This window comes from Lutra lutra, chromosome 16, assembly GCF_902655055.1.
Source record: "Lutra lutra chromosome 16, mLutLut1.2, whole genome shotgun sequence".
Lineage (NCBI taxonomy): Eukaryota > Metazoa > Chordata > Mammalia > Carnivora > Mustelidae > Lutra > Lutra lutra.
The window spans coordinates 48,598,358-48,620,715 of NC_062293.1; the positions used below are offsets into that span (position 1 = coordinate 48,598,358).

Sequence of the window (22,358 nt, forward strand, 5' to 3'; positions counted from 1 at the left end):
ATTTCTGATACCGTGATTTCGCTTCCTCCCGTCACCATGTCCGTTACCCATCACTTTGCTTGGCCACTTTCTCTCCGAGGGCACCTGGTTTCTAACTCTCTGCTCTCAATTTCAGGCGAAGTCGTGCGTCTGTCATGTCTGCGGCGTCCACCTGAACCGGCTTCACTCCTGCCTACACTGTGTCTTCTTCGGCTGCTTCACAAAGAAACACATCCATGAACATGCCAAGTCCAAGCGGCACAACCTGGGTGAGCCCCCCTCCCCCTACGCATGTCCCTGGTGCAGCATCCCCTACTGGCCCTTCTGATCCCTGCCCTGGGGCTCGCAGCAGCCCTCTTCCCAGGGGCTGCTGTGAAGTTCCGCTGAAAGTCGGGGCCGCTGAAACACGTGGGACTCCCAGGGCCAATGGACCTACTAGCTTGCTTTCAGGCATCGGAGTTGAAGTTCATATTCTGTGTAACTTGAAATGATAAACTACAAAGGCTCACTGTTCCGGATCTTTCTTTTTAACGCAGCCTCAGAGCCATCTTTCCCTCTGAAAAGCATGGTTAGATACTTGATGAGCTGAAAATTTGCAAAGAAAGATCTTGGATGCAGTGTTGGGTTATTGATGTCGGCATGGACAACGACCCAGCCTAGTGGCTTTTACTGCTTTCTGTGATGGATTCTCACTGTTCTTGATAACCCAGAGCCATGGAAAGGCTAACAGTAGGGTGGTGTCGAGATAAACTTAATGTTTCTTATACTTAGAAGTTCCAACTGTCCCACATTCTGGAAGTTACATAAAGCAAAGTTTTGTCCTTGGCTTTATTTCCGTGCTCCTTAAATGTTTCTCTGCTTCAGAATCATGTTTTAGGTGATGGTGAGGTTAGGTCCAGGCCAGAGAAACTTCATGGGGGCTCAGCAACTCCAGTTAAAGCTCTTTTCCGGCCTTTTTAAATAGTACAAATGGAATGTACTAACGGAGTCCTCCCTCCGGGACAGCCCCACTTGTCACGAGAACTCATAGAAAGCGCCGGTGAGAAGGCTGCTTGCTGCTTGGAACGAGGGGCTCGAGTTATGATGATGAGCTGATTGGCCTTTTTGGAAAGAGAGCTAATGGGGCCAGTAGTGCTCTCATGAATTACGTCCCACAGAGGAATGAGGTCGCCGGTGATCTCTTACACTGGCTAACCCGATGGAAAAGACCCTCCTCAGGACAGTGTGGAGGTGTTAAAGTTGTCTAGTATTCACTTAATGTACATGCGTGCTTTTACAATACAGATGAAGACTATTTCTGCCGTGTCTGATTCTCGCACCAGACCTGCTCGGGCCACGCTGCTGTCATGCCTGGGATGTGATTTCGTGTGGGTAAAGGGTTGTGGAAGATTGCATATACATTTGCACTTAGAAAAGCTATCTGAAGAATCTTACTGTTACCCGGAGTCATCTATAAAAGTCACTTTAGAAATTTATTCATTTCGTTGTCCTGATTGATAAACCCTGCCTCTACTTTTCCAGGATGAATAAGTTTTAGAAAGTTTGCTTTCAGAAACAAAACCTTGAAAGGGGAGAAAGGTCCAGTTCTTTGCTGTATTAAGTCCATGAATTTATTGAAGATTCTGTGTCTGTGTGTTTAACCAAGGTAGAAATTAGTTTTCTGTCGGGGTAGAGAGGAGGGCACAGGAGAGGGAAGCTGAAGTGAGGAAGTGACCTGGGGCAGCCCGACTCCCACCTCGTCCTCTGGTCTCTGTCTTTCCAACTTGTGGGAGCACCTGCCCACCCTCCACTCTGGGCATCTCACTGCCGCTCCTGCCCATCATCTCCTGAGCAGCTTCTAGGCTGTCAACATTTTGGGCGTCATTTTATACAGAGTATTTTGTCGGATGTCCAAGGGCAGGATAATGGAGCAGTGCTGTGAGGCCTGAGGAACCCTGATTTCCTTGTGGTCAGGTTCTTCCCCTCCCAGGGGACACTCAGTAGTACAGTGTTGGGACTGGAAATGGATTATTGGGAAAATTCTCAGCAGGCGTCTGGTTTTTAGTTGGAGTAGCGAAAGAGGCCTAAACGGAGTCTTCTCCGAATATTGTGGGTGATGCACTTAAGAACAGTGTTAGTAGCAGTAAGGTCATTGTCAGAGGTCTTGCGGAGGGACGGACGAGTAAGGTGTGGGATGAGGAGGGTCTGACGGCAGTCTGATGGAAGGTTCTACTTCTTTATCCATCCTGCCCTATAAAGTTGCCTAAATTCGATGTAATAGATACACACTTCAGGCAAGAGAGCTTCTGCTCATTCGGGATAGTCCCTCCAATAGGCTGGTGTCCTTCCACCGGGACTGGTCCGTGTGCTTAGCCGGCTGCTACAATTCCAGTGGACTGTGGGGCCTGCTGCGGGAGTGTGGGCAACCAACTCGGAGCTGTTGGATTTCATACCTTCTAGTTTCTCAGTTTCTCTAGTTTCTTTTTATGGCAAGTCACACGGTACTTAGATTTTGCCACCATGAGCCACAAAGGTACAAAAGTAATGCCTTTAGCCTCATTCCGTGTGTCTTAGAAGAGTTACTGTAGTTGCCCCTGGAAGAGCACGTGCTGGTGGGGGCGGGATTTCAGCCCACTTAGCACTGGGTAGTGTCACCCTCCATTCCCTAGTCACCCTGTGACGCAGGGAGAAGGCCCTCACGTGGTGCCTGCAGGCGTGATACCTGTGTCGGCCGTGGCTTCGGGCATTCCCAAGGAGGCCAGCGTACCCCGATCTTGACAGTAAAATAATTTTCAAAGGGAACTACCTTGCCTGTAGGTGTTGCTTTTACATTTTATTTTGAGGTGGGATTCACACAGTGTACAGTCCAGCTATTTAAAGTGTGAGGCTCGGTGGCATTCATTCACCCACCACATTGTGCAGCTGCCGTGTCTCCACTTTCCATCTTCTCAGAAGAACACACTGCCTCCAGGAATGAATTCTCCCCCAACCCCGCCGCCAGAGATAGCCAGTCTGCTTTTCGTCTCTCTGGATTTGCCTATTCTGAGTATTTTATAAAAGGAATGATACAGTAGATGACCCTTTGTGTCTCGCTTTGTTCCCTTAGCAGGTTTTCGGGTCGCGTCTGTGCTGCGGTGGGCATCAGGAACTCGTTCTTTGGTGTGTGTTTGAGTAATCACTCATCACGTGGATCTTCCATATTCTGTTCATCTTTTTGTCCGTTAATGGACATTCAGGTGGTTCCCACCTTTTGGCTCTTCCGAGTAATGCCACGCAAATGCTCATGTACAAGTTTCTGTGTGGACAGACGTTTTCACTTCTTTTAGGTCTGTTCCTAGGAGTGAAACAGCAGGGTCATGTGGTAAGTCTGCTGAGTGTTTGTGAGGCCGCCAGACTTTCCCACAGTGGCTGCACGGTTTTCTGTTCCCACCAGCCTTGTATGAAGGTTCCAGTTTCTCCACATGCTGGCCAACACTTGCTTTCTTTTTTTTTATAGTAACTCTGGCCATTATGATGGTTGTGAAGTAGTATCTTACTGTAGCTCTGATAGGCATTTTCTCAATGACCAGGGATGTTAAATGTTTTTTTCATGTGCTTCTTGGTCCTTTGCATACCTTCTTTGGAGAAATATCTATTCAAGTCATCTGGTCATGTTTTTAATTGGGTTGGGTTTTGTTGTTGTACTTTGAGGTAAATATATATGTATATATATTTTTATTTTGGAAATCTGTCTCTTCACACACCCTCACACACACCTCTTGGAGATAGCTATCTCTCTCTCTCTCCTGGATACTGAACTCTTAGCAGATACATGCTTTGCAGATATTTCCTCCCATTCTGTGGGGTGTTTTTTCACTTTATTAATAATGTCCTTTGAGGGGCGCCTGGGTGGCTCAGTGGGTTAAGCCGCTGCCTTCGGCTCAGATCATGATCTCAGGGTCCTGGGATCGAGCCCCGCATCGGGCTCTCTGCTCAGCAGGGAGCCTGCTTCCTCCTCTCTCTCTACCTGCCTCTCTGCCTGCTTGTGATCTCTCTCTGTCAAATAAATAAATAAAATCTTAAAAAAAAAAATTAAAAAAAATTAAAAAAAAAAGTCCTTTGAGGCACAAAGTCCACTTTTGATGAAGCCCAATTTTTTTTTTTCTTTAGTTGCTCATGTTTTTGGTGTCACATCTGAGTCCATTGCCAAATCAGATCATGAAGACTTGACCCCATTGGGTTTTCTTCTAAAAGTTTTTACTTGTAGCGATTTATTGTAGTTGCTAACCCATTCTGAGTCCGTGTTTGTATGACAGGCAGGTAAGGATTGAGCTTCCCGCTTCTGTTGGTGGGTGTCTGGTCGTCCCATCACTGTTGGTGGAGGAGGTTGGTCTCCCCCCACTGAGTGGTCTTGGCGTCCGGTTGGCTCCATTAGCCTCACACAGTGAGTAGTGGTGCATTGGGTGTGGAAAGGTGCCTTGAAGAGGAGCTTATTTAGGGAGACTTGAACATACATTAAATAGTTACATGCCTTCCCCAGGCTGGTAGTTGTGCTGTTGGCCGTATGGCCGTATGCCTGCTTTTTTTTTCTTTTTTTCTTTTTTTGAGACTGACTGACTTATTTAAAGGCGGGAAGGGGCAGGTGGAGAGGGAAGGAGAGAGAATCTGGAGCAGACTCCCCGCCGAGTACAGAGCCCGCTGTGCTGTGCCGTTCGCTTCTCGTGTGTGTCAGCAAATGCGTCTGCTTTCCTGAAAATGCCTGGCGCCCTCACTGTAGTCTGCCTCGGGCTCTGCTGCCCCCATGCTGGGAGCTCTCCCGTGCAAGGCATATAGTGCCGAGGCGCAGCTGCGCTCCCTGTGACAGCTTTGATGGGGACTTTGAAGGAATTTGTAGGAATTTTGTCGGTTTGGGGGTGAGAGGTGAGGGGTGGATGTGGGAACCTTGAGCTTTAACACGGCTGCTTTAGGGGACTTTGAAGATCCATCAGAGAGTGACTGATCTGTGTCCTGGCAGCTGAAGACTCGGAGTACGATATAGGCGGCGATCGTGAAGACCGTGTGCTAGGCGTGCTGTAACATTATAAAAGCGCCACACGAACCTCTGAGCTGTTTGTGCTGTAACCATCACCACGTACCAGAGGGAAGCTGAGGCCTGGGGAAGTAGAGTGATTGGTCACAGGCGGGATCCATCCCGGTACTCTAAATCTGTGCTCTCTCTGCTCCACTGCCCCTCAGACACCTTCCACTGTGTGGTGAATCCAAGCCAGAAAATATTATTTTTATTTATTGAATTGAGACACCTTTCTTCCGGGTGCTTAAAGTAAAGGACTTTATCTTACTTTATAATGAAGTAACTAGAAGCCAGTTTTTATGGATGATGCAGTTGAGAAAATGCATAAGATCCACTCAAAGGTGGGCAGGAGTCACCTGTGTGGGTCAAGAAGTGAAGATTATCTGGGTAGAGGATATTTTACCACTGTCCTTAAAGTAAGAGTAGGAAGTAGATGTTTCATTCATTTTTGTAATCACATCAGGAGTCGTAGATGTAGTAAAATAGTTAAAGCAGTCCAGGTGGCTTAGAATCCTTATGGGCTGATTACACTCAGTGAAAGGTTTCCCCCCCCTTTTTTTTTTTTTTTCCATTTTACAGCACGAGCAGAAGTGGGGGATGTGTGGGAGGGGTGCTGAGCTCAAGGCAGACGCTTACCTGGCTAAGCCACCTGGGCGCCCCTTCCCTTACTTTCAGAGACTAGGCGGAGGGTCCTGATACTTGAGATCCTTTGTAAAATACAGGTGTGATGCCTCCCATTTGCAGTCCGATCCCCTCAGCCTCGGAAGTCCCAAGCTCCCAGGGAAAATACACATCCTTCGCCTGCTTAGGGTAAAGGTCTGAAATGAGAGAGTGGGGACGTGGTAGAAACAGTAAAATGTCCAAACACTCAGATGTTTCATATGTGACCTTAAGCGTTACCTTTAAGTTCTTAATCCAGTGTGATCTCTCTCCCCCACTTCTCTCTCCAGCCATAGAGCTCATGTATGGCGGCATCTACTGCTTTCTGTGCCACGACTACATATATGACAAGGACATGGAAATCATTGCCAAAGAGGAGCAGCGCAGAGCTTGGAAACTGCAAGGTTTGGTTGTGCCTAGATTTACGTGTCTGCTTTGTCTCTTAGATGACTGTCAAGGACAGAGCTTATCAGGAAAAAGGTCAACATCTAGGGAGAAGGTCAGGGTTGGGAGATAAGACAGCTGTGGGGGAGGTTTTGCAGTTTGGACTTGCTTTGCTGGGAAGAATCCCCCACACCTGCTCGCTTCCTCTTGTAGGCGCCACCTGAGGATCCGGGAGAAGCAGATGAGGTGACTGACCAGACAGGAGCTCAGGCTCCCTCTGCAGGGGCCAGGGGGTGGGGGGGGGTCAAGGCTGGAAATGCCAAGCCTCTCTTGGTGTGGTCTTTCTGGCAACCGGTCCCTCTCCAGGAGCCCCTCCAGGAGTCACCTCATTGGAATAAAGATGCTCCTAGTGCTCTTATCACTTAGGAAATCATAAGGGTTTAAGGAGCTCTGTGCCAGGAACCAGGGGGCAGAGACCAGTATGTTTTCTGGCAGTAGCTCTGGTACCAGCGTGGGGCTCTCTGGTGCTTTCCCCTCCCTGTCCTCCCATGTGGTCACATGCTTTCTTCATCGGATGCATAGTCGGGGAGACACACAGAAATACGTGGCTGTTTTCCCTATTGTTCATTTCTTATTGTTTCCTTGGTGGTTTTCTAGTTTTCATTTTCAGCAGATGCTGGAACCGTAAGAGGGTTTCAACAGTGGGAGGTACGGTTGACCCCACTTGACCAGTGAGCATCTCTCCATGAATATAGCTTCCACTGTTCACAGAGAGAACATAGAAACCCGGTCTCTGCTTCACAGTTTTTGTCATTAATTGCTCTGCTTTTAAGCAGCTCCATATTTTGAGAATGGAACAATAGGAACAGGTGCTCTGCGTGATCACAATTGTAACAGATCTTTTCTGGAGAACAGTCTCTAACCAACCTCCTGTTCTTTTCTCCCCCAAAAATTTAGTAACATTGCAACTAAGTCTGAATATATTATTTCTCTGGGAAGAACATTTCACTTACAGGAGCTCAGAAATGCATGACCCAGAATAAAACAACTCTTCTAAAATCATTCTATAACTTCATGTGTCAGTGAGATAGAATGTTTTTTCAAGTTCATTGAATGTTGCAGAAATGTTAAGTCACATGGAACAGTTGTATGTATTAGGATGAGTTGTGACCGTTAGCATCCGCACCATTGTCTGTGGTGCAGATCGTTTATGGGTACAGCTGTTTAACACGAGGTGTTTTCAAACTGTGTTTCGGCAAGTGCGTTTTTTCCCTGTCACTTTCAGTCTTTTCACGGAGACCCCTCACCTCAATGCCAAGTGTAGCCCTTTCCGCCGGGGCTGCTGCAGTCTCTCTGCTCAAGGGTTAAAGGCTTGGCGGAAAAACCCCATATTAGCATTAGCACTATGGTAGTGTTAATGGGAGGCGTTGCCCTTCACACAGGAAACTGCTTATTCACCACACATTTTCCAAAAGAAACTCCCTTTAAGTGTTCTTTCTAGCCTGTTGCAATATAACATGGTCTGGAAAGACCTCGCGTTGTGGCTTCGAAACACGCTGATCTAAGTGTTCTGTCACCATCGCTTTTATGTATAAACACACTTGATGAAAACTGGGCTTATGGCACCGGGACCTGTCTTTCATCTGCTTAGGCGTTGGGGAAAAGTTTTCAACTTGGGAACCTACCAAACGGGAGCTCGAGCTGCTGAAGCACAACCCGAAAAGGCGAAAGATCACCTCCAACTGCACCATAGGTAAGTGGGAGACAGTGCTCGGAGCGGGGCTTTGTGACTACTGCCAGCAAGGCTGGCTTCTCTGGGTTTAAAAGTAGATGTAAACGGGAGGATTTCTTGGTGTGCTTCTCTTTAAGCCCTTGTATAAGGCCTTTATCATTTGCCATCCCCCCCCCCAACTACTTCTGGAGCACCTGCAGCCCCCGGGGGAGGTGTGCTAGGTTTAGGGGGCCTCGTGGTAATGGACAGAAACAGTCCCTGCCCCGGGGCCGTGACAGTCCGTCCTGTAAGTGGACTCACGTTTATCCTGCCCAGGTCTGCGAGGGCTGATCAACCTTGGCAACACCTGCTTCATGAACTGCATCGTCCAGGCGCTCACCCACACGCCGCTGCTGCGAGACTTCTTCCTCTCCGATAGGCACAGGTGTGAGATGCAGAGCCCCAGCTCCTGTCTGGTCTGCGAGATGTCGTCGCTTTTTCAGGAGGTGAGCACTATTGGCGTGGGCGGCGTACCATTTCTGTAACTGCTTGTTGTGTTTTTCCTTTAAATAAAATCATGTTGACACAGGAAAGGAAGGCAGGTTTCTGAAACCTTTTTTTTTTTTTTTTAAAGATTTTATTTATCTATTTGACAGACAGAGATCACAAGTAGACAGAGAGGCAGGCAGAGAGAGAGAGGGAAGCAGGCTCTCTGCTGAGCAGAGAGCCCGATGTGGGACTCGATCCCAGGACCCTGAGATCATGACCTGAGCCGAAGGCAGCGGCTTAACCCACTGAGCCTTACACAGTGAATAATGCGTGCGTTTCTTATGGGACGTTTTTCCCAAAGGGAATTGTCAGGGACCGTTGGCGTTGCTTAGAGGCAGCGTGCCGACTTGGAGGATGAGAAGAGCCTTTTGGAAGGGGACAGCCGGTGGAAGACATTTGTCTGTGAATGCTGGGGTCTTTTCACCTTTCCCTCATTGCCTGCTGTCCTCTGTTCTCAAGGAAAGTGGCCCTTTTGCCAGGCCTCCGTATGCTTCACTAGAACGCCTCTGTCTTTGTAGCCCTCCACCCCGAACAGTAGGTTCTGTTCTGCTTGGATCCTAGGCTGCTCTCAGGCCCTGCCCGGGCTTGTGTCTGCATCAGGCACTCCGAGTTCATCATTTTGGCTTATCCGTAGAAAACCGGCAGTGGGAAAGGACAAAATGATTTTAAAAGTCCCAGTGAGTCCACATAAAAAATACATTTTCCAAAAAAAAAAAAGGAAGGAGTTAAACAGAATCCTTTTTTGTCAGAGTAGCTGCAAGAAATTCTAGGTGGTTGTTAACAGATTTTTTATCGTGTGTGGTACTTCCTGCTGACAGTTGTTCCCCTTCCCCTCCTGTCTCTGGGAGCAGTTCTACTCCGGGCACCGCTCCCCCCACATCCCCTACAAGTTGCTGCACCTGGTGTGGACTCACGCGCGGCACCTGGCGGGGTACGAGCAGCAGGACGCGCACGAGTTCCTCATTGCCGCCCTAGACGTCCTGCACCGACACTGCAAAGGTGAGGCTCCGTGCCCCCTACTTCTACCCTCCCCCCACCCAGTAGAGGTAGGGGGCACTGTCGCACAATGGCAGGGGCAGGGAATCTTGTATATGGCACTTGTGTTCTAACTGTGTTGTTTTTCACCTTTAATACCCCAGAGAGGTTCTTCATAATTTGTCTTAAGAGGGGAGGGAACAGTTTGGAGGTGTTGTCTTCCGACCTTGCTGGGAGGAGAGGAGCATGGTGGTCAGTCCTGTAAAACCCGTAACAGTGAACAGAGCTCTCCGTCCTTGATGGCCCTGTACCTCAAGTCCTTTGCTGCCGGCTTCCTCTCGGCCTGATTGTGAGGGGGCTGGTGTGCGGCTCCTCCAGGTTATCGTGGCCCCTGGTAGGCCAGAAACTTCCACATATGCTCCAAGTGCAGCTGTACTGTCAGCACTGGCTCCCTCCTTTCGTGGGGTCTCCAGAAGGACTGGTTGTGGCTCTGCAGTCGCCGGAATGAGCTGAGAATACAAAACGGGACCTGCATGCTTGCCACTGCTTCCGTGACCCCAAGTCCTGTTCATTTTGGGGTCCAGCCAAGGGATTTTTAAAAGTCTCTCTGGATCTCACTGGGTCTTGACTTCTTTCCCACAGCCTGGCCCCCAGAGCGGGGCAGCCTCCCCAGGGGTCTCACACGTGGGTAGGTTTGGATAGTCTGGGGAAGGGGACATCGGGCAGCAGCTCTTCGGGCTCGGGGCAGGAGGTTAGGACTGAATAACAAGGCCCCAGGTCCCTCCTCCTGCCCTCCCTGTGGCGGGGCTCCCCGTCTGGAGGCCCTGTGCCCAAGTGTGCTGACACAGGATCAGGTGAGGGGGACTCTCGACCTTGAGTGTGGCTCAGAGTCCCCTGGAGGGCATGCTGTTGTTTCTGTTCAGTGGGTGTGGCGAGGGTCAGCAGTTGTCCTGCTGGGTCCCCGGTAATGCTCGTGTACCGGTTCATGGAGCACACTCAGGTGTAGCTGACGTGTGTCGGGGTGACCAAGTCAACTGCTTACCTGTGGCCCCTGGGTTGGAACAGTGGGTTTTGGTTATTCTTTTGGACCACAGTTCTGTTTTCCAGGCCACCTCCTGCTCCTGCTCAGCCTCTGTCCAGTTGCAGGGCTGCTCTCCCAAATGCCCCTTGTGGTCTGACATTACAACCTCGAAGCAAGCCAAACTCCAAATAAGATGGCTTGTTCTCATCAGCTGTGTGGCTTTGAGTTCTGGCTTTTTTATGTACTCTTTTCCTGAAAAACACATCCTTTCAGTGCTCGCCCAAGGAACCCAATGAACAGTGCTTAATAGTTTAGGTGAGGTTTGGCTTTTTAGTGGGAAGTATAGCACGCAGACCGAAAAGAGCCGCTGTGTAAGACTGTTAAGTTATCATTCCAAGCCCTTCAGGATAATCACGAGACTTCTGTAACCAGCAGGAGTCTGTCTTGAAAATCAGCTGCTTCAGATGCATTGCTGTGCAAACGTTCATCGGACAGAAACACGATACAGTGATTGGGACCCACTCGTCTGACGTACTCCGTTCCACAGGTCTCACGTGCGTGGCTCCTCCTGCCAGAGTAGGGTGTTCTGAGTCCTTCGGCCTTGCTGGCTGACTTGGCTGGGTCATCCTCCTGTGTGACTGCAAGCGTCGGGGACCTTTTGGCTTCTCTTCCTTTGTGGCTTCCTATATGTATTTTCCTGTGTCCTGACATTTTCTCCTATGAATTTGAAATCTTCCTGGATATGATTTTCTGCCTAATCTCTCTAGGCAGTGTGCTGTCAAAAGACCCAATGGGCATCCTTTATTCCTAGGTAATAATTGCACTTTTTTGAGAAGAAACGTACATACAGATAGACCCAGTCTCTCCCCTTCGTCTGGTTCAATGGAAGTTCTATAATATGTACTTAACGGTACAAATGAACACGTGTCGTGTTCTCCATGTAAGCACTGTGTTCCTGTATCTGCACCCGAAGATATAAATAAAACCCGTACTGAGCTAGAGAGGATGGGAGTGGTACTTCTCTGGGGGCAGCTTCTTGGAAAGCGGAGCTGTTCGTGAGGTTGCAGAGCGCAGGAGCTGATGGGGAAAACAACCCGGCGGGAGTCCTGCAGAGACGCTTTCTGAAGTCGGGCACCTGACTATGCAGTACAGGGGGAGAGCAGGCACGGCAGCGTGGGGTGCCCGCCATGGTAGGGCTGCTCAGTTGTCCTATGCAGGCAGACGGGAATCCTTAACTCTCCCCCGTAACTGGGCGTTAGCTATATCTTGGTACCTAGATAGGAGCCCAGCGGATGGTAGGGAGTGGAGAAAAAAGAGCATTGAAAATAAGCTAGCTGGGTTGTTACCTCCTTTCCCGCCAAGCCTCCCTGTTTGCATAAGGGTCCTTCTGCGCCCGTGTGATCATATCGGGCTTTGTGAGCCTCTGCCCGCGAATGGCCTTGCACCTTGGGCCCGTGGCACTTGGAAGCCTGCAGACTCGGGCACAGGTGCATGTCACAGCTACAATCTTTCCCCAGGTGACGATAACGGGAAGAAGGCCAACAACCCCAACCACTGCAACTGCATCATCGACCAGATCTTCACGGGTGGGCTGCAGTCCGACGTCACCTGCCAAGTCTGCCAGTAAGTGTGAGGCTCCCTGCGTAGCCCCGAGCGTTCTTCTGGAACACAAGGGCCCACCTCGTCTGTGCTGACCAGACCTCGATGTGGGACCCTAGGTGCTGCTTATTGAACATCCTGGGAAGTTTTCAACCAACAACACGGCTGTGTTCTGAGCAGCTTTTAAAAGTTTAACTTTTAGAGCCGGAAGTTCAGTTGGTGCCCCACGGCTGTGCCTCCTTGGTGAGGTGGGATGGACCAGGGGTTTGGCTCTTACGGAGGAGCCTGTGCAGCGGCAGCCAGATGTGAAGCAGGACGAGTTGAATTTCGGCAGCCAAGCCATCAGCTGTGTTGAGATGAAACAGTTCTGGCAGAGAAGACCCAGGGGGGAGCGTAGCAGGTCGCCTGGAGCAGGGTCCCCAGGGCCATCTTTATTCCCATCCCCCCCATCTCTGCCCTACAGGAGCCACATAAGCGAGCCCTGCCTTTCAGAGGGACTGGCGCACATGTGGGCGATCCTTGGCGCCCGTGCTCCCAAGTGTGTTGCAGTTCACATCATGGTTTCTGTTTCCATGTTGTCCAGCGTGGGCTCCCTGATTGATGACAGCTGTAGGCTTGGTTCAGCATGCAAGAGCTTTGATTTCCTGGAGGAGGCAGCGTTGACCAGTGAGGTGGCAGGAACCTTCCCTCCCGACCTCCACACACGCTCCTCTGTTTTTTATTCCATCTCAAGGTTTTTAAAAACCTTGGTCACGATCCACTCAAGTTATTTCGGAACCTCTGCCAGGTTCCCCCATGCGGTTGGTAGAGGATAGAGGAGATGGCGGCAAGGGAGTAACTTGGCCTGGGTCATGCACACAGCGTTCTGTGACGGAGACGCCGTCGTGGGCAGCGCTCCAGTGTTTAGAGACTCCGTTTTAAAGAAGCTCCTTGTCGGCTCTGTGCTGCTGGATTCCGGCAGCAGGAGGTGGTCTCAGGTTTATGTCCTGTTTAAGTATCTGGAATGAAGCTCCCAGCCTGTCCTTTCAAGGGCCCGTTTCTGCTCGGCCTTTTCTCCATGGGCAGCGCGCCTGGGGCTCTAGATTCCTACCGGACTCAGATGCTGCTGAGTTAGGCTCATCAGTTCAGAACTAACGGACACGGGCCAGGTTTTCAGAAAACCCCAAAATAACCATGAGGATCTTCTGGGTTCGGAAACTGTTGCTTTCAGAGCAGCCTTTGCGTGAAGTGGTTTACCTCCTCTTCCTCCGTAGGGCCTCTGGGGAGCCACAACACGTTGGGTGGGAGCTGTCTTTCGATGTCTGACCTTTATGTCCTTTGGGTGGACGAGCAGGGCTGTGTCAGGCTGCGGCTGCCGTGGGCCAGCTGCTGCCTTGGAGGCTGCGTGGCCATCTGCTCTCACCTGCATCTTTGTCTCCTCTTGCTTCTAGTGGAGTCTCTACCACCATAGACCCCTTCTGGGACATCAGTTTGGATCTGCCTGGCTCTTCCACCCCATTCTGGCCCCTGAGCCCCGGGAGCGAGGGCAGTGTGGTGAATGGGGAGAGCCACGTAGCGGGAACCACTACACTCACGGACTGCCTGCGAAGGTAAGAAACCGCCGGCACCTCTGGGGATGGAGAACAGTCTTTCTTGGCCAGCACTTGTCTCTCTTGCCTTCAGGCTCTTGGAGGTACTGGTTGGTCAGGGGAGAGTCCGAAGAAATTCAGGACCGTCTGGGGCCCAGTAGAATTTTCTCTCACGTGTTGGGTACAGAAAATGAGATAGGACAGCCTGCAGGCGGCTGTAGGTGGTGCCCAGTGGCTCGGACAGTCTGTCCTGGCTCTGAAAGCCTGGCAGGGAGCCTGTGTGTGTTATAGCTGTGCTCCACCGCGCTGGGTGACCAACCCAAGAGCTGAGGGGACAGCTCGGTAACGGTCACCATGTGTGGCTGATAACCTGCCCTGGTGTCGGGCAGGGCCCTCTCTGTGGGCAACAGGCCTGTTGTGGTGCCATGCCTGTCCGGTCACCTCTTCTCTGCCTGACACGAGTGCTGGGTGTAGGGTACCACTGCTGTCACCATGCTCAGGAAGCTCTCACGCAATGGCAGGGAGACTAGAGACCTTCCCTAAACTGTTCTAATGGTGTTTAGTGTTTTACAGCCTTTATTTTCTTTTACATTAATTAAAGGTCACTGCAGGCGTGTCCTTGGGCAGAGGGGCAGGCTTCTGGGTCTTTATCTTGCTCTGTGTAGTCAGCAGGCTCAAAGGTGCATGCTAAGAATTTTTACTTTATTTATTTTAAATTTTTTTTCAAAAACTTTGTTTATTTGACAGAGATCACAATTAGGCAGAGAGGCAGGTGGGGAGGGGGAGGGGGGGAAGCAGGCTCCCTACTGAACAGAGAGCCCCATGCGGGGCTCGATCCCAGGACCCTGAGATCATGACCTGAGCCGAAGGCAGAGGCTTAACCCACTGAGCCACGCAGGCACCCCTGCTAAGAATTTTTAAACGCATCAGCTCCATCACACTGATACTCCAGTTGTAAATGGGGCATCAGACTTGTAATTTGGAAACCAGATTTTGCTTTGGAAACCATGCGAAATATCGGAACTGAAAAGCCCACCATTTTCAAAGGGAGTGTTTACAGCTCTGTTAACACTCAGTCCTATGTTTCGGTGACCTGCAGCTCTGCCCACCAAGCAGGCACAGAGGGGGCAGCCACAGTTGGCCCACGGAGCTGTCCGGTTGGGGGCCACATGGGGCTGGGTCAGTGGCCGAGTGGCTGGGGAAGGGCAGAGAATGTGCATCTTGAGTTTGTGCTAACGGCAAAGGGACCCTTTCCGAGTTAGGCTGAGAGCAGATTGCAGACCTGGCAGGAAGAAGTCAAGGTAGATGGAATTCCATAGCTCCAGACCCTCGAGTCCTGTAGTGTTTCATGAGGGGGTAAGCAGTGGCCATCACCCTTCGGGAGCTGCCTCAAGGCAGTGCTCAGCCTGTATTCCTGGAGCCCTGCTGGCAGGAGGTGGACTCGGTGGGAGATAGAAGTGGCCCTGGTGATGGGGGGAGACCTCTGCCAAGCCAGTCGATATCCTTGGTGTCCATGCTCCTCCTGTGTTGGCCTCGGCTGGCTGATGCATGTGTACTCAGATAATTTATAATTATTTTCTGTCTTTTCCTCTCTTACCTCTCCATCTTTTTTTCTTCTTCTTCAACTGTGCTGTCCATGTGTCCTGTAGATTCACCAGACCGGAGCACTTAGGGAGCAGCGCCAAGATCAAGTGCAGCGGTTGCCACAGCTACCAGGAGTCCACAAAGCAGCTCACCATGAAGAAACTGCCCATTGTAGCCTGTTTTCATCTCAAAGTAAGTTTTCTAGAAAGCAGACTCCCGCAGCAGATTCCATTTTCAGTCCCTGGTACCACGGAGAGCCTGTCGGTTTGGTGTAGAGAAGCACATTGTACAACTGCCGTGACTCAGCGACGAGCACAGAAGGCGCAGGAGGGTTTACGCTGTAACTCTGCCCCGTCCTCCTTGCGCCGAGGGGTTTGTGGTGAACCAGACTGGTTACTTCATGATGACAGTAGGACATGAGTTACTCTCCTGGGGGCGGGGGTGAACAACCTCCTCCTCTTCTTCCTCCCCAGCTTCCCCACCTTCCCCCCAACACCAGAGTTTTCTGGTTTCCTTTTACTTCAAAGCAAATGAGACCATGAGCGTTATGCCCTAGTCCAGGAGTCAGTCAGCTTTCTCTATAAAGGGTCAGAGAGTAAATATTTCAGGCTTCATGGCCACATAGGATCTTTGTTTTATGGTCTTTATTTTATGGCCCTTTCAACAAAAACCCCCAGCCATTCCTGGCTTGCTGCATGGGTTTGGTGGCCCCAGTCTAGTCAGAGGAATGTCTTTGCCGAAAGGAACAGTAGGTCCGTTTTTGCTCCTGGAGCTCATGGATGTTTGTTCTATTTCCTTCCGCCTTGCCCTTCGCTGGGTTTGTTGTAAGATCACTTTTTTGCACACTTGGCGTCAGTCACTTTGAACAACCCCATCATTTCAAGACTCCATTTTTGAACCCCATAAATTAGATTTGTATAGATTAATACACTGTTACTGAGTCTGTAAGCTCTAGATGTGGCCGAAGGGCAAGTCAGAAAGGCCATGAAAAGCCCACTTTTGGGAGTGTCCAGAGAAGCACCATCAGAGGAAACCCCTATAGCTTAATCCCTTTCCTTCTCTCCCCTCTCCCGTTTCTGTAGCGATTCGAGCACTCGGCCAAGCTGAGGCGGAAGATCACCACATATGTGTCCTTTCCCCTGGAACTGGACATGACCCCCTTCATGGCGTCCAGGTATGAAAGGGTTTGGGCCGCTGTGTGATCAGGAGGGCTGCGGCTCCATAGGGTCCAGGATCGACTCCAGGTCTGCGATCAGCCGGTGTAGAGGCTACTAGAAGCGCATTTGCTGAAACTGAATCATTATCCTGGTCTTAACCCAGGACACAGAGGAGTTTCCTCAGCTTCGGGTTTCCCCGGTGCTCCTTTAGCAGCCCTCAGTCGTGGTGAGCGGTCGCGGTGGGATCCCGGCAGGCCGCGCTGCCACTGATGGGACTGATTTTGGATACACTAAGCAGTTTGTGTTGCAGTTATAGATTCAGATCTTGATATCCCAGACCACTTAAAATGTGCCCTCCGAACCACCACGACACTCGCGCGTACGTGAAATGTGCATTATCTCCTACAGCCTCTCTGACAGATTACCACAGCTTGGCTGGAAGCAGCCAAGGGGAGTCCAGTCTATCTGGGCCGGCTCTGCGCCTCATGGCTCTGTGCAGCTTGGTTCTCTAGCTCCAGCCTCCGCTTCCTCACCTTCCCCTAGAAAGCAGAGCTGCTGGAAGAATTAGAAAGCATGTCTAAAGTGCACCGAGTGCCACGTCTGGCAAAGGAGGCCCCAGCAGTAGTACCCAGGGGTACCGTCATTCGAGCCAGGCATCTGCGTGGTTAATTATTTTATTTTAAGATTTTATTTGTTTATTTGACAGACAGAGATCACAAGTAGGCAGAGAAGCAGGCAGAGAGAGAGGAGGAAGCAGGCTCCCCGCTGAGCAGAGAGCCTGATGCAGGACTCGATCGCAGGACTCTGGGATCATGACCTGAGCCGAAGGCAGAGGCTTTAACCCACTGAGCCACCCAGGTGTCCCTGGTTAATTATTTTAAATGATGCTGAGGAAGTACTGTTTTTTGTTACAGCAAAGAGAGCAGGATGAACGGACAGTACCAGCAGCCAGCAGACAGTCTCAACAATGACAATAAGTAAGTGGTGCCTCGTGGGTGGGCACGTCTCCAGCATGAGCAGGGAACATGGAACCACAGGTGGGCCGTGCGGGGAGGCCCCCAATGACACAGCTCCTCTTTGTTTTGGCCGCTGGCCTGCTGCCTGTCTTGCTGCTGCTCTGTCCCTGTTGAAAACACTGAAACCCTCTTGGGGAAGGATTTTCACAAGCGCACCGTAAAGCTGCCCGATGTAGGAGCCTGCCCCCTCTGCCCCAGGTCCTGCACGTGAGCAGGGTTCGCACTGGCCACGGCGCTGCTAGCATGAGAGCTCCGTGTCTGGATTTGGGGCCCTTTGGCCTCTGCCTCCACCGGCGCTGCAGTAAGGCCTCTGTTCTTCCCTTCACCCACTGCTTACCGTCGCTGTGGGGGAAAGAACAAAGGACTGTGGGCCTACAGCATCCCCAGTGCAGCTTGCTATCCCCGCTTCCACTGAATGTGGCTTCTGCAAAGAAGCTAAAGAGCTGGGTGGGCTGGATGGGCTGGGCAGGCCTGTGTGCCTGCTGGGCTCCCGCTGTCGTTCCTGGGGTGTTCCATTTGGGGTCCGTGGGCTACGGACCGTGCAGACTTCTGACTGCTTCTGATGGTGATTAGATTAAGTTCTCTGCTCATTCTCTCCCCACTCCCGCGCTCCCAAACTAGGTACTCCTTGTTTGCCGTAGTTAACCACCAAGGGACTCTGGAGAGTGGCCACTACACCAGCTTCATCCGGCAGCACAAGGACCAGTGGTTCAAGTGTGACGATGCCATCATCACCAAGGCCAGCATTGAGGACGTGCTGGATAGTGAGGGGTACGTCTGGGCCGGCAGCCGGCTCCCTGAGTGTACATCCATTCCCACATGGAGGCTTGTTCTGGACAGAGTGCCAGCCTGGGTGGGCGGGGTCGCTCTCCATGAACACCCTAACACCGGGAATGTGGGGGTGGTTATTTCTGTTCTCTGTGGCTTGAGTGGCCACGTGGGGTCTTGGGGAGCACCTTTCTTCCTGACCTGCTTCATTCCTCCCTGGCATTTTGCCCTCAAGTCCTTACTCGGCTTGAGACTGTCCATGGACCGCTCCCCGCCCCCACCAGAGATGGGCTCAGATAGGGCCCAGAGCACTCCTGAGGCGTGTGCACTTTGTATCGCCGCCAAGTAGTGGGGTGCCCCTTGAAAGCCTTGTAGAACAATTTGTGTGCGAGAGGATAGCTTTGTGGGCACAGAGGCGGCCAGAGGAGCCACCCAAAGGGGCGCATTTGGACTAGAAGCCTGGCAGCGAGGTGGACGGCGGGAGAAGCTTCAGGAGCTGTGGGGGCGGGACTAATGGATTCAGGCCATCCTGGCGGACGGGGAGGACGGGCACTCACCGTGGGCAGCCTGCTGCCTAGCCAAGGCCCCTCCTCCTCGGGGCCAGAACCCAGCCAGGCCAGCGGTCAGGCCGCCAGTGGGTTCTGAGACCCCCACGTGGGTGTCTCGGCGGTGAGGCGCGATGTTGCTTCTGCCTCCGGTAACGTGGAATGTCAGCGCGCTTCTTGTCTTTGCCCCCTCAGATACCTGCTGTTCTACCACAAACAGTTCCTGGAGTATGAGTAGCCTTACCTGCGGCTGGTCCCCCAAAATGAAGGCGATGAGTTGGCCAGCCTCCCAAGGTGATCTCCGCCCTCCCCGACTTCATGAAGCCACCCCCCACAGAAGTGCCCCCGAGAGCATCGGATTCCCCTGCAGCCTGGGCCCAGTGGCGGCCACACGGGTGCGCAGGGTCGCGGCATCCGCGTGCACGAGCGCTGCGCTCCGAAGGAGGCTCCGGGACCTGCGCAGCAGACGCAGCAGACGCAGCGACGTGGGGGGATGTGCCCTGCGTGGGGAGGAACCCCGGGGGTGCGTCCCTGGGCGTCTGCTGTGCTTCTCGAGACCACGTGCGGCGGAGGTGGGGGGATCAGCGTATCCCGGGGCTGCGGCTCAGCTGTGCAAGGGAGCAGTTTGAAAAGGCGCCAACCCGGTTTTCCATCATGGGTCCACTAAAACAGTGAGATACAGGAGCCAAAGACGTGGTGTGAGGACAGAGGACTTTGCGCGCACCTTCCTCGCTGCTGGTTTAGTATCAAACATAGATAGCGGAACTTAGCCTGCGTCTGGTCAGCAGATAGAGGAACGCTCCCACCCCCCCACCCCCACCGAGCTCGCGGAACCGGGGACTCCAGCGGGTTCCCAAGCTCGTCTGTTGCGCAGATCACTTAGCACCCAACTGCATGTGGAGGCGTCAGCCCAGGTGGTCTCTCTTGGTTTTTTTGTTTTTTTTATTAGAAATAGGCACTTTCATAGCTCTCTCCCCTTTTCTCTTTTTCCACAATGGTGACTTTCATCAATGTAATGGTAGTAACGTGAATGAATTATTGCATTTATACAGAAATTTAGATCATTTTCCTTTATTCTCGAGAGTGAATCTTGCTTTTTCATCGGTGCTGGTTTTGTTGCTTCCCCTACCCCCTTCCCCTTTGGAAGCATCCGCGTCCAGGTGAGGGCTGGCGGGGGCCGCGGCCGAGAGTCAGGCTGAGGCTAGTAAGTGTCTCTGTCCTGTTAATCTTTTGAGTAAGTGAAGTGTTTCCAGGGGCTTCGTTGTTCCTTCCTCCTATTTTCTTCCTGGCCCCTTGTCCCACTCGCTCTCCCTGTGGCCACGTGGCGGCTCGTGGGTCGGATGGAAGCTGGAGTGGCGTCCCGTGGAGCCTGCGGTTCCTACTGCTGCCTCCGCCCTACGTCTGGTGTAGTTAAAGCTGCAGCAGAGGCAGGCGGCTGGGCCAGCGAGCTGGTGGGAAGAGGGAGGAGCTGCTGGAGGAGACGGAACAGTTTGCCTTGGTCCTTGTAAGATACCCTGCATGCACTTGTCTGTCTAAACACAAACTTCCATTGTCTGTTTCTGAGAACTTAACCCAGACATGTGGGTGCGGAAAAGCTGTTTTAATGTCTTTTCGGGGAACAAGCAGTGCTTGTCCTAGGAGCTGGGTCTGCTTTTGAGCTGTGGAATGTTTGTTCCTGGAGAAGAGAATCCTCTGTTTCAAGTTCAGCATATTTACTTTCCTTTTTTTTTTTAATTTTTATGGAGCCAGATAGTAAATAATTTGAGGCTTTACAGGCCGTGGGGTCTCTGCCGTAGATAGTACAGAAACAGAATAGCATGGCTATGTTCCAGGAAGTCATCTTTCGGACACTGAAATTCGACAGTCTTCACCTGTTACGGAATTTGTTTTTTTTCTCTATTTAAAAATGTGCAAACAATGCTGAGCTGCTAGGCCATGCAGAAACAGTGGGCGTGATCTGGCTCATCAGCTAGTCAAGGTAGGAAGTGGGTAGGAACAGCAGCCGTTGAGTAGTTACCACTCCGTGTGGAACATGCTGGAATACATGAAACAGCAGTCGTGCCGCAGCAGCCTCCTGGATGACAAAGCCCTTAGTGACGCAGCTTTTAAGCACTTGCTCAGTTCATGCTCAGTGTATTTCTGCTTTTTTGGGAGTACGTGTTCTGTGATAGCAGGAATGATCAGGAACAAGGGTGGGTGCAGATTTTCAGAAATGGCCCCACGTGGCTGGGTTGTGTGTGTGATTGTAAGAGAGAAACTGTTGGGAAGGTTGCTTTGTGGGAGAGCTATTGCCCTTTAATAAGGAGCAAGTCAAGCAAGGAACTGGCTGACGCTGGCCTGCGGAGTTCGAGCTGTGAGCTCTGCTCCCTTGAGACCTGGCTATACTGGATGGTCCTGGGTTTTCTGGCAGGTTCCCTGTGGTCTGGCCAGCTCTGCTTTCCACATCTGTGTCTGCTCATGTTCAGGAGAGCTCAGCTGTTCCAAGAGCATGAGGTCTGGAGATAGATGATGAGGCCACGTTTCTCTTTTGTAGACATGACTCTAAGTTTTTGTATCCAAATTAACTGTTGTTATTCCCTGTTGACACCGGCATTGCAAGTTGTCACCTGTGTCTGCCGCTGGGAAGCTCCTGTGACTGTAGGAACCGTGCATGGGCAGTGTTGCCAGCAGGATGTCGGTCGCTGGGATTTACTTTGTTACTCACAAAATACTCCATGGTGGGCCTGGGAATGTTTCTTTTTGCTCCCAGGCCAGGCATTAAATTCAGGAACATAGCTCTCTTGTTTCCTTGTAAAGACCCCTGTTCACATGTTCAGGTCATTACCAAGTGCATCTGACACTAAAGGGATCATCGGGTGATCCCCACTGCCCCCCCCCCCACATTCCCATGAGTGGTTTTAAAATAATCTGTGTTTCTGAGACGTTGGCCGCCCTTTCACGGCATCGTAGGCAACCGGGCTTTCCATCTCCAGAGCTGTGACATGAGCTCTAAGCTGGGGCCGTGCCAGGAGAGTGGGGGTCCAGCGGGCAGCCCGAGCAGCCAGGCTGCCTCTCCAGGGCGCAGGGTCGTCTTAGGCCTCCTTCTTGCGGCAATGCCCCTGACCCCACAACACATAGCCCCTTGCTCTTGTCCTTCGGCTTGGTGTGTATGCTTTCCCTGGGCCAGATGGCCCTCCTTTTGACAATTCAAGTGATTGTTTCGTTTACTATAACCTTGAAAACAAAAATTGTAAGAAAAAGATTCCAATGATCGTGCTGTGGATTTTATTACCAAGATGTTTACACCTCCCTTTTACCTGTCATTTTGAGGACCTGTCAAGTCTTCTCCCTTAATGGCTTGTAGTCTTTCCTATGTCATAATAAAGCTACATTTTCTTCTGAACACGACTGGTCTCCCCTTATTACCGACAGCAGCCAGAGAGGGCGCTGCGGAGGCGAGGCCGCACTGCAGGGCTCCCAGGCCACAGCAGCCGCCCTGAGCTCAGCAGCTAGGGCTCTGGTACCAGGAAGTCTGCGCACCCTGCATTTCCTCACTTTCTCTGATTGGCTCACTGCTTCCCTGACCGCCTTCTCCTCTTTCCTGCTCTTGGCATAATGGTGACGCATCAGGGAGTCAGGACAACCATGCACTCTCAGAGTTGGTCGCTGTCACCGTCGTCACCTGAGGAGTTCTCGAAATGTAGGAGTCCTTGCCAGCGTTTGGCAACGAGACCCAGGGTGCAGTATAGCAATGTTCTCTTGCAGGGAGCGCCCCAGATGAGAAAAGAGCATGTGTGAGTCAGTACGGAGAAAATGTGCCATTAGCCCTGCCCT

The 22,358-nt window shown here is 51.6% G+C and overlaps 1 protein-coding gene across 1 annotated transcript in view; it reads left to right on the plus strand.

The window, feature by feature from the left end:
- USP22 (ubiquitin specific peptidase 22) overlaps positions 1–21,927 on the plus strand; it is a 41,271-nt gene extending 19,344 nt beyond the window's left edge. Inside the window, exons 2-13 of the mRNA XM_047706926.1 lie at positions 116–248; positions 5,959–6,072; positions 7,704–7,805; positions 8,100–8,269; positions 9,164–9,311; positions 11,826–11,931; positions 13,338–13,496; positions 15,125–15,251; positions 16,142–16,233; positions 17,131–17,193; positions 17,854–18,003; positions 18,741–21,927. Coding sequence (XP_047562882.1) covers positions 116–248; positions 5,959–6,072; positions 7,704–7,805; positions 8,100–8,269; positions 9,164–9,311; positions 11,826–11,931; positions 13,338–13,496; positions 15,125–15,251; positions 16,142–16,233; positions 17,131–17,193; positions 17,854–18,003; positions 18,741–18,783 — 1,407 coding nt within the window. The 3' untranslated portion in view covers positions 18,784–21,927. The remainder of the gene's footprint in view (positions 1–115; positions 249–5,958; positions 6,073–7,703; positions 7,806–8,099; positions 8,270–9,163; positions 9,312–11,825; positions 11,932–13,337; positions 13,497–15,124; positions 15,252–16,141; positions 16,234–17,130; positions 17,194–17,853; positions 18,004–18,740) is intronic.
- Positions 21,928–22,358: the final 431 nt, after the last annotated feature.